Source organism: Puntigrus tetrazona, chromosome 6 (genome assembly GCF_018831695.1).
Source record: "Puntigrus tetrazona isolate hp1 chromosome 6, ASM1883169v1, whole genome shotgun sequence".
Classification (NCBI taxonomy): Eukaryota; Metazoa; Chordata; class Actinopteri; order Cypriniformes; family Cyprinidae; genus Puntigrus; species Puntigrus tetrazona.
The window spans coordinates 20,812,479-20,824,733 of NC_056704.1; the positions used below are offsets into that span (position 1 = coordinate 20,812,479).

The window sequence follows — 12,255 nt, forward strand, 5'->3', positions numbered from 1 at the left end:
AAAGATGAATAGATATTTTACAGCAGCAGAGTCTTTTTCTTTGTGAGCAGAAAAAATTACAACCCAGAAAGACCTTCTTATGTAAGTCCACCCTACTTTCTTCAGCGTCCTGCCCTGCTCATTTCTCATTAGGTTTGTAGATGCACTGGACTCAGGTGCGAACCGTACATTTACATAATTGAGGTCAGGAGGTTGATACATTGCCTGGTTTCTATGATGTAATTTGGCATTCTTGGAAGAACATCATAAAAAAAAAAAAACTAGCAGTCAGGTGGCAAAAAGATTTAGAAATAGATAAAGAATAGCTATGGGAAACTGACAGATTTCCATTAGTTCCCTAATACAAGCAATTGACCACTCGGCACAGTCATTTAATATACATCCCTGCTTGTACTTGTTTAAATCATTTAGAAGTTAGCATGGGCCTAATGAGGCTAATGCATGTAATAAAACTCTTAGTCTGTACGCAGGTCATATGTTGCATTCATGAATTAGTGTAATCTATTTTACAGCAGCAGTGTTCCCCTGAGGGCATCTTCCTAGATCCATTTATCTTTTTAAATTGATTTCTTTGACTTAATAAAGAATAGACATTCATTTATTAAGATATAATGCTCAACTGGTGTTTGCTTTGAGTTTTAAACTACTGGATGACTGTAAATATTAACATTTTTACATGGGGTGTGAACATATCATAGGATATCATAGGATTCTTCAAAGATTATTGAAGGGAACACATGGGAACCATCTATAAATGTGAGCCTGGACCACAAAACCAAGTCTTAAGTCTAAAACAAGTAAATAATATATTGTATCGGTCAAAAATATATTGTATCGGTCAATATATTTTTGGCTATATAAAAATATATAGCCAATAAAAAAAAAGAGTATTCCAAGAATCATTATAATATTAAGTAAAGAACATGTATTTTGGATTTGGATTTTTTTGCACCCTCAGATTATAAATGGCAATGGCAATTACAAATGGTTGAATCTCCTATTCTAACAAATCATACATCAATGAAAAAAAAGCTTAGCAGCTTTCAGATGATGTATAAATCAATAAAATAAAACATATGATTGGTTTTGTGGTCCAGGCTTACAAATATCAATATCTCATATTATATATATATATATATATATATATATATATATATATATATATATATATATATATATATATACACACACAATATACAGCATACTGTTTACTATGATGTTTGCCAGATCTGTTCACTATTTCACTATGGAAGATTTAGTTAAGTAACATTACATTTTAGTCCATTCTTAGTTAACCATTTTCATGATGTGAACATTTCATTGAAATGACACACAGGCAAATAAATAATAGCAGAATATATCAAATAAAAATTTGAAAGATAAAACTGACCGTCAAATTTTGTTTTCAGGATGTAGTCCTTGTACAGCTTTTTTCCATTGACTGGTTTCATGGCACTGCAGAGTTTGGTGGAGTTTGAACACACTGCTTGCCTCATGTTGTGAAGGGCGTGGGCCATAGCAAAGACAGCATTCACCACAAACATGATCTTGGACTCCTGCTCGAATTTGCCATCCCGGAGAGAATGTTTCCCACAAGTAATGTCATGCAGGCTGCACTGAAAGCGATTTTCCCAGAACTCTCTGAACCAGGGGTTACGTGTGTTGTTGTAAGGATTGAGGTTTGTAAAGTATGTTGCAAAATCAGGGATCGGATAGGATGCAAGCTCAATGGTAAAAGCTCCATCCGCTACATTCTCGCTCCCCCTCACCACACTCTCCTGTGCCCCCCAACCATCGCTGGCCACCCAGATGAAGGACACGTTCATGCGTTTCGCTGCAACCAGGAGCTCTCTGGCATCTTCACTTCTGGTGAAGAGGATTACTACTTTAGCGTTGGATTTCTGCAGCAGAGATCTGATTACTCCATCGTAACTGTAACGGTCCATGGAGCGACTGACCTTGGCAGACGTAGCGATGCAAATTTGCAAGGCCCTGGCCTCTTGCTGAAAGGCATCGATACCCGTCTCACCGTAATCGCCCTCTGAGGCAACTGTGGAGACGTAAGTCCAGTTAAAATAGCGCAGGATCTCAGCCATAGCTTTAGCTTGGTAGAAGTCAGGGGGTACAGTCCGGGCAAAGTAATCATAACGGGATTTGTCGCTCAGTTTTGCACTGGTGGAGGCATAACTGATCTGAGGGATCTGGAATAGACGCAGAAGATTGGCCACCTGCAAAAGTACAAATGAAAAACTGTGATGAAAAACTACTGAAGTGTGTAAATGGTCACACTATTTCACTGTGATTCACGGGTGTTGGCTGTCAGTACAATTCTCATAAACTGTGTGATCAAATTTCTATGTACTTTACACCCTGCAACCCCAGGGTGTCTTCATTTTCAGCCCACTACCCAAATAAATCTATATTCCTATACTTCTCTTTCAGCAAGGATGCACAATTTTTAGGCAGTGTAACTGTTCTCAGCATTAATAAAATATAGCTATATTTATTTATTAATTTTATTACTATCCTTCCAGCAAGGATGCATTAAAATTACAAAACTTTTAAGCAGTGCAATTGCTTTAAACATCCATAATGAGACATTTAAGTATGGAGTAATGGCTGCTGGAAATTCAGCTTTGCCATCAAAGGAATAAATTACTTTTTTAAATAAATAAATAAATGAATGAATGAATGAATAATAATAATAATATATCACAATATTAACATTTTTACTATATTTTAGGTTTAAAAAAATGCACACTTATTGAGAATTTCTGAAACATTTTAAATTATTGCACTGACCCCAAACTTTTGAATCATATTTACACACACAAACACATTTATAAACAATACTTTATTGTTCTAATGACTAAAAATGGCAGGACATCCAGATTATTGTCATTCAGATATTAAAATAAAATAAAAAAACATTACACTAAAATCTTGCTATATAAAATACACACAAATATTCTATGAAGCCATTTTTATTTTTTGGTATTGTCATAGTTAATGTGTTATGCCATAGTGCATGGAACAGAATACTCATCTGCTATCATGTACAGAAAAAAAGATAATATTAATAATAATAAAAAAGCTGCTAGGTTTAGGTCTGGCACATAGGTCTAAGCACGAGAATGTAATTCCTCTGATAACACAAATTAGGGCAGTTATCACCAGATGCTTAGCATACTGCAGCGATTAGTCTCAGCCTTCTCACTTGTCTGATCTCTGAGTACCCTAATGGCAACACTTTGCATTTCCATTTCCACAGTGAAATAAGAGGAGTCCCAAGGAAATGATCCCAGTAAACTTTTCTAATTCTGATGTGGGTGCAGCATTGCCTGGGGCAGTTCATAAAATTACGACTCTATTTTCATTATTATTATTAAGCTTGTCATGTCTGTGGTTTATTTGTAAATACACATGTAATGAAACGCATCTACGCTAATATTAGTCCTGTTTCTTTCTTAATCTGTTTCACAGTTTGTATCCAGACTAGATGGTGGATCAGCACCCAGAGATTATGTTCATCAGAGACCAGAACACCTAGATGCGCTCTGTGGATCACCAGATCCTGATGCACGCGCACACACACACACACACACACACACACACTAAGTCATTTATATTATCTGACACAGCTGCGTTCAAAATTGAACTGGCAGTTAAGTGCTGGGCGTCCGGTCAGAGGAGAACTGGCCCCAACTGACTCTTGTTTTGTCCCAAAGTTTTTTTTTTCTCCATTCTGTATGGATGGGGTTTTGGTTCCTTGCCGCCTCTGGCTTGCTTTGTTGGGGACACTTAACTTTTAGTGATTATCGTTGAATTGATTACAGAGACCGTCTCTGCATTTAATAACAAATTGTTCACTCTCGTCATTATACATCCCTATCATTGTATTCTTCTGCTTTATACTGTTCATTGCTTTGATGCAACCTGTGTTGTTAAAAGCGCTATATAAATTAAAATGATTGATTGATTGATTGAAACTGTATGAGAAAACTATGAAAGAGTTCAGTCAGTAGGTGCTGAAGGATGCTTGAGCTCTAGATGTATATGATATTACACAGTGAGTCACTTCACTCAGTAAAGCTGAGACACTTCTGCCAACTGTATGTGAGAATGTTTGAGTTTTGATCATATGATACGCAATGGAGTCTGACTGGTCTGTGCCTCAGGCAGGTACTCAGAAGCCTAGGGGAAAGTCAGCATGAAGACGCCAGCAGTAGAAAAGAAAGCTCTTCAAGATATCTTTTTTCTGTATATCAGCACTGCATAACATGTAATTGTCATCTGACTTACAGCTTAACATCACCTAAACTTCCAAAACCAGAACACAGTAAATATGGAAAATCTCATGCCCAAAAGCAATGGTCTCATAAAAAGAGAAATACAAAAAGACTATTTTATGTGTGTTATCCCAATTTTTGTCTTTTTTGTATGTACTCTCACAGCCCTATCAGTAAAATAAATATATACTGTATTCCTTTGAACTCATATACAAATCATTTAAAGAGAAAATAAAGAAAAATGTCTTAGAGAAGATGTCTTAATCCTAACAAATCTCCTAATAATCGTCACCATAGCTTTGTGCAAAGTGCATGGAAGAATAAAGATCAGGCAAATAAAGAGATTACCGCCACTGTTTGTAAGCTAAACCAGAATAATGCCAGGAGATATTTAACACCAAGGTTACAACCTGCTCTTCACATCCTTCAGGCTAAGGCTTTTTCCTTCAAACAAAAGGCAACAAATTATTAATGTACCTGCCTTACCTCATGTACTTTCACTTAAACAGCCATTTAGAAATACTACATGTCTAATATGAGGGTAGTAGAATTTCTATTGCACACTGCCCTACTTACTGTAAGTGCTGTACTGCAAGAATGCATACAAGGGCAGTTTTCATGTTATTCTGTGGTTACTAATGCATGGCGTCAATATTAATGTCACTTTTGACTGTGTCACTGCTGGGGCAAAAATTGCTACTATCTAAAAAGCTTGAGCTGGTCAATATCGCAAAATAATTCAAGTTCATACAATATTGTATGTATTATATACTGTATGTATATGTATGTATGACAGTAATATAAATTTTGATGTAAAGCCACTCTAGGAAGACAATAGTGTCGGTATTTAGTGCAGTTCAGGTTAAGGTTAATTATATGTTTAACAAGTTCAATTCAGCTATAATGCAGCTCTACAGAAAACAATAATGTCTCCATTCAACTTCAATTCAGAATCTATATTAAAAAAGCTAAGATTGTATAATTTACAACTGGCCTAGCAATAAGATAAACATAGCAAAATATATATAATAATAATATTGATAGATAAATATTGATAGTTCAAAGATAAATATGCATGAAAAAACATGAGAGTAACACAATTTTTGGATTAAATATCCCTTTGAAATATCCTCTGCGACAATTTTACGAGAGATTGGACTGCAATACAGTATGAAGGTGATTACTTTATAAAATAGCAGAATGTTAATGATGTGACCAATCACAGTATTCTGTGTAATAGAAAATTAACAAATCAAATTAACATCAAATGCATTTTGATAACAGGTGAAACCAAAATTATGAATTGCTACGGATGTTTTAGATATAACCTCTATCATAAAACTCTCTGTTATGCACAGATTCAGTCATCTCATATATATCTGAATTTCCAGCGGCGTTTTTACAGTTCTCAGAGAGACGCAAAATAAAATGTTCAGCATACATTTTTCATATCTGTTGCTATAGAAACATGTTGGGTTGAAAATAAGAAGGTGCCTTTGAGAAGCAGAGGTTAATGTTGTTACTTTGTTTCCCCAGAGTTTCCCTACCTCAGCCTTTCTGATGGTTCAATGTCATATAACACTAAATTAAACAAAAACCCTCCTTCTGCAACCGGTCCAAACCGTCTGTATTAAACATATTAGAAGACAGATTTGCTTTCTGCTATACTTTTCCTTTATGTCATTTATATTCTTTGATGCCACAGCAGGATCTGAGCAAGAAACAAGCAAGGTGAAATCAACAACATATTTATTTAACATTGAATTGTAACGGATAAAACACAGTAATATAACATGCATCTAAGTAAGACTTCATGTGTTTTTCAGAAATATAACTGGAGACTATCAGTAATTATCTAAATTATAGTCTATGCTCTAATCACCTCTTAATTATAGTCCATTTTCTAATTTGCTCTTAAATTAGATTTAATAGCAGTCTTGTACTCATTAGGCAAGCTTTGTACTACAGTAGCTTTAAATTCACTGCCATCAGTCTAAAGTGCATGCAGGTGCTCATGGATATTTATTGGTTCTGGTTCAGGATTTTTAATGCAAATGTTGCTCTTGTCTGATGAAATTTCGCTTTCACTACAGCAGAAAGCTGCCAATCAGAATGGAAAGAAAGATCACCTTCCCTTATCAAGTGTTTTAGCATACAGAACGATAAATATCCCTAAATATATTGAGGTATCAGTGTACTCAATGTTTTCAATTTTTTGGTTTTGTTTTGTGAATCATTCATGTCTGCAGCACATATGATCACATATTAATTACACACAGTTTCATACTAAGAGTAACCTGAAGCATGTGAAGTCAAACGTTCAGTTTTGTTCATGTTAGCAAGGAATGTTAATGAACGACTGAGATGAAATATTAAAAACAGATGTCAGGGCCGAGATACTGAAAGATCTTCAAAGGTTTCAAAATTCAAATTGGTCACGGTTACAGTAGCAGCATAATGTTCTCAACAGGAATTTCAATCATATTTTGAGGAGTATTTCAATCCAATTGATTAGCTCTTATTAGCCGTGGGTCGCTTTTCTATTATACCAAATGGCTTTGTGTGACTTAAACACATTAGATATGGAGCTAATGCCCTTTTTTCATAATGTCATGATGCTGAGAGTATGCCTTCAAGACACAGCCTAGGATTTAATTAAGAAAATCACCAGCCACATGGATTTGCAGACGGAAGAGTCAGTTGTTAAGTGGATTAATTATTCTTGAAAGGATGGCTCTTGAACAGCGGGATTTGCTTTTCTCAAAAGAAGTGGACATGCTGTATGTTTCTTATTTAACATACAGCGTCCAATTATTCCTGTTATGCAATACATTTTTATGTCAATGGCTGCTGAAAATTCAGTTTAGCCATCATAAAAATAAATGACATTTAAATATAACATTTATAACAGAAAACAGTTACTTTAAATGTCATAAAAAGTGTTTATACTGTATTATTTCAAAAACATAAAATATTAATTATTCCACATTTTACAAAGATTCTCAGTCACTCAAAAACATATATATATATATATATATATATATATATATATATATATATATATATGTGTATATGTGTGTGTGTGTGTGTGTGTGTGTGTGTGTGTGCGTGTGTATACATACTGTATATACGCATGTAAAATTAAGAGCATGATGAGCATGTAAAACTTTTCCATCAAGACATGTTTGCAGTCCGACAGTGCACTCATGTCTTATTCATTTACACAGCTGCCTAACACTGGCCTGCTGTCAGACACTCTATCAATACATCCTCTGCGCTGCCTTCATATCGACATTTTAGAAGAGAAACAATCCAGAGGCAAAGAAGAGAAGAAAATTGAGAATAGAGACTGATAGAGATGAAGGGAGAGAGAGATTACGCTGTTGTAACCTTGTTTGTAAGGCTCTGGGACCTTCTGCTCACACTGGATCCAAGCTGAGCTGGAGATAACACAGAATATTGCGCTATTTCCTTGGTCCAATGACTCACAGTTACTGAAATCTGTGATTTTGGCTTCCTCCATAATGCAAGAGACTGAAACATCACAACAGAGAGAGACTCACACCGAGGGCAAGACAGAAGAGAAAATAGACATTTTTCCATTGATATCTAGTACCGGTCTGTTTACAGCTTAAGAATGAATTGATCCGACTACTCATTAATACATAGATTATTCATCTACTCTCCCACTCATTTCTCACTCACTGATGCTCTTTTAACTCATGGATGTCACACACTGTGCTTGTGCTATCACACATTCCATTCCATATTTCATATCACACACAGTACTGGCTCCAATGAGCAATTTGTTCCCAAGCACAGAAAGTGTTACTTTGAAATATGTATAAACCGGGAAAAAAAATGGAACGCATTTTTGCAGAGTGTAACACAGTAAAGATAAAAATAGACATTGACAATTAATTTCTTAGGACTACAGTAGTTATTGTAAACAAAAATCCAACTATTTCATTTTTTATAATTTGAAATTTTTGGTACAGTAGTACAAATATGTTTCTTTAAAAAATTTTTTTTGACATACAAATATGTTACATTAATTATGAACTATGCATATATTACATACAATTGCCATTGGATCATCATATTTGTTTGAGACCCCAGCTATAAATAATGCAAGACATTACCAATGAACACTTTTAATTTCAAATACTTTTTTAAGACACTTTTTCTTTACAATCTTTACATAAGCTGAGATGCTAATTGTTAAAAGGGGATGTTAATTGTAAAAATTATTTCAATCTAATTCAAACTAACTACATAGAGATAGATAGATAGATAGATAGATAGATAGATAGATAGATAGATAGATAGATAGATAGATAGATAGATAGATACGTGAATGAATCTTCTGCTTTGATAAAGATGTCATGACTTTTTTTAACATGAAAAACCCATCTCTTTGTCCCTAGAGATTGTCTCTCTCTACTTTTGAAAACACATCCTCACTACACATCACAAAGACACGCACATTCAAACACAACCCAAAACTGCAGTCAGGCATAATAAACAAAACCTCATAACATGCTGAAAAATACACCCTTTTATACACATAGGGATGCATATGTGGAATGCCATAGGAGGATCATGATAAATGCAGCGATAATGATGACCGAAATAATATTTATGATAATGCTGCTGTCATCAGCGATAATGATGATGAAGAATGACAGCTTCGGCGCTGGCGATGAGAATATTAGTGACACAGAGAATGTTATGAATGATGGACTAACGCTGCAGTGACATCTCATGAGCAGCTTTTCTGCCTCTACATCAGAGGAGGTGGATTCCACATTCTGGATTTTAAAGAGTTCCGTTGCCAGGCAACAGCTGTGAATGTGTTTGGTCAGGTGGAAGTGTGACCCGGTTAGAGAGGAGAGGATCTCTCTAATCTAACTCTGATCCTTCACCCCAGCCTGACAGAGAACTCTCTTGCTCAGGCTCGCTGTCTTTCTGAGAGGGGCCTTTACTTTCATGTGCCCTTTATAGGTGGCATCAAAGTTACTAGCCACCAGACAATGTTCACTCTCACAGTGGACAGCAATCATTCAGTATATAAATCATTGATTCATTGTTGCAATAGCCTAAATGTGAAATATTAATTTTGCCATTAACTGTAGTGATCCAGTGAGATTTATGCTTGCACGAGGAGTCTGACAACAGTAGGTATTCATGCAGACTGTCTGGAATGAGAAGTAAATTGATATTTGCCTACAGACACACTACAAGATACAAATAATATTAAGAACTTAATAATATTGGCCGCCACTGTATATATTTAATTTCATTAAACCATTTTAACGAGGTCTTTATGAAAACTGGCTGGTGTTATTTCACTAGACAGATGTCAAGTGTTGATGAGGCATTTAAAGAGATAAACTGCTGCTCATTATGGCACCAATAAACGGTATCAGTCATGCAGACAGAGGTAATGGTATGTTTCTAACAGCCAGAGAGGGTCTCGCTAAGAATGGTGAACACAGTCAATTGACTTTCTTTGCCCATCCGTACTTGTGAAATGCTCAATTACCCAACTTTTTCTTTATACCGTTGGTTTAAAATCATCTGCATTAGACTTTTATACTTTAAAGATTTCATTACTGAGGAACCGCTTTGCTTATTTATTTGTTGTGAGTCTGTTAGAATTAGTGCAGGACACTGCTTCATTATCAGTCACAAAGCCAAGAACTCCAATGGACCGGATAAAGCTGCACTTGCCAGCATGAATTAATCACTAGCTATTCCTGAGGCTAAATGTTCCTTGATATGATTACAGAATAGCAGCAATCAAGAATTAACTTAGAGCTCTAAGCATTTTCTGAGCAAAAAAGGCAACTTCTATAGGATTGTTATTTTGTGCTTTGCACGAGCGTTGAAACTGTTAAGAATTCAGGTCAGTTCAAAGTCCTCTAGAATGTCTCGTCTTGTTTGGATAAAAAAATAAAAAGCAGTATAAATGTTATGCCTGCAAATGCGTTGTAAGCACAATTATCATAAGCACACTTAAGATCAGGAAATGAAACAAGATACGATACCAATTAGAAATGTTCTACACCTGGGTCTCTAAAGAGTGGTGATGCTCTGAAACCACAAGTAAACGAAACTCACAGCTCACAGTTCACATGCTGAGACTCTCATGCAACAGCAGCTTCATTAGGAAGGCCAAAGACACCGGTGGGAGTTTTCCAGGAAGCTTTCTCTCTGGCAGCATCAATCTTTGGTACAAAAAGAGTATCTAAACACAGGAGGTGCCTGAGAACAGCTGAATACATCACCAGAGGTGTTTTGTCCAAGCAGCAGGACATATCCAGCAGAACTAAGGCCAGAAAATTAATTAAGGATTCAAACAACAGGAAAATGCTATCACAGCCTTGAAGCCAACACAAAAAGAGTCAGGGAAAATGGCTGGCTGGCTGGCAGGGTGGTTGCTATGCAGTTCATGTTCAGGTTTTATTTTGCTATGGTATAGGAGGTTTTTAGGGTTATCTGAGTGATAACTAATAAGCTGCATACTGCTGCATAAATGTTGCTTTATCTGTGCATATTTTTTCTTTACTGATTCAGATTGACTTTTTCAGTGGAGCAAGCAATTTTATGAATACTGGCCCAAAATCAAAAGAGTCTCTATGTGGTATATTCTAAGAGATTTAAGAGAAAGTCTTATACTGATAGAAAAGTAAAAGTACACCTTTTCTCAGCAAGTCAAACACAAAGTACCATTTTTTTTGTCAAATTGCTACTTTAAATGAAGCAATATGGGAAAGAAAAATGCTCTGTGCTAAAAATTCCAGTGAAAAAGACTCTTCTTCTTTATCACCAAAATCCACTGACATACAATATTTTTTGGGGACTGTTTAAGCTTTTAAACACTGCATGCTTGATCTGTGAATATTTCTCTCTTGATTCAGACGAGATGACTTTTTCACTGGAGGAAGCAATATGGATGTCGTAAGTTAAAAACATCACAATGATGGATTTTCTTCTTACAGACATGGAGCTTTTCATATCACAAGACATTTTGATGGACTGAAGTCATGTGGGTTAATTGTAAATTACTGTGATGTTTTAATCAGCTGTTTGGATTCTCACTCTGATGGCACCCATACTACATTTCTCCAGATATATACAGACAAAGAAACAAACTTATCTACATCTTAGATGGCCTGAAGGTTGAGTGAATTTTCATTTCTGGGTGAATTATTGTTTTAAAAGAACCTATAAAAGGAACATTGCATGTAACCAATCAATAATTCAATCCAAAGTTTGGTAACACTTTAGAATATGATTCCATCATTAATGAATAACTACACAAGAAACACATGAATAACACAATATTAGCACTCTAATAACTACTACTAACTAACAAGAAACTCTGATTAATGAATTTGTAAGTAATATAACTTAGTCGAATGTGGTAGTTATTATTACAATTATTAATTACAATTACAATTATTTTTTTCATACCTCCCCAAGAACTACTAAGAATTATTGTATACACATTTATAATTAATATGAATAATACATCATGCATAATTAATTCTAAAGTGAAGATCGTGGTAATCCACTAGTAATGACTCAAGTATTACCAAATACTTACTATAGCTACTAATTATTTACTTATTAGGATCAGTATTCTAAAGTGAAGATCTTAATAACTAACTAGTAATGACTGAAATCTTTGTAAGCTTTTGAAAGGGTTTTGTAAGGTTCTGGTTAGTAATTCACTTTGCTAGATTTAAATCATTACTAGTAGGTTACCATGATACCAGGTTACCATAGTGTATAGTAGTTCTTAGGAGGATATATGAAAAAAAAAATTTTTTTTGATTAGCTAATTGTAAACTATCAGTTTCCAATAAGTGCTATTACTTACTAAATTGTTAATCAGAGTTTCTTGTTAGGTAATTGTGGTTACTACAGTGTTAATAATGCATTAGTCGTTTGTTGCTGT

At 35.1% G+C, this 12,255-nt stretch overlaps 1 protein-coding gene across 3 annotated transcripts in view; it reads right to left on the reverse strand.

Annotated features, from left to right (window-relative positions):
- The window catches only part of grm2a (glutamate receptor, metabotropic 2a), a 34,629-nt gene that overhangs the window by 5,716 nt on the left and 16,658 nt on the right, over window positions 1-12,255 (reverse strand). For all 3 annotated transcript variants that reach the window (XM_043242943.1, XM_043242944.1, XM_043242942.1), the window contains exon 3: window positions 1,391-2,228. In XM_043242943.1, the coding sequence (XP_043098878.1) occupies window positions 1,391-2,228 (838 nt within the window). The remainder of the gene's footprint in view (window positions 1-1,390; window positions 2,229-12,255) is intronic.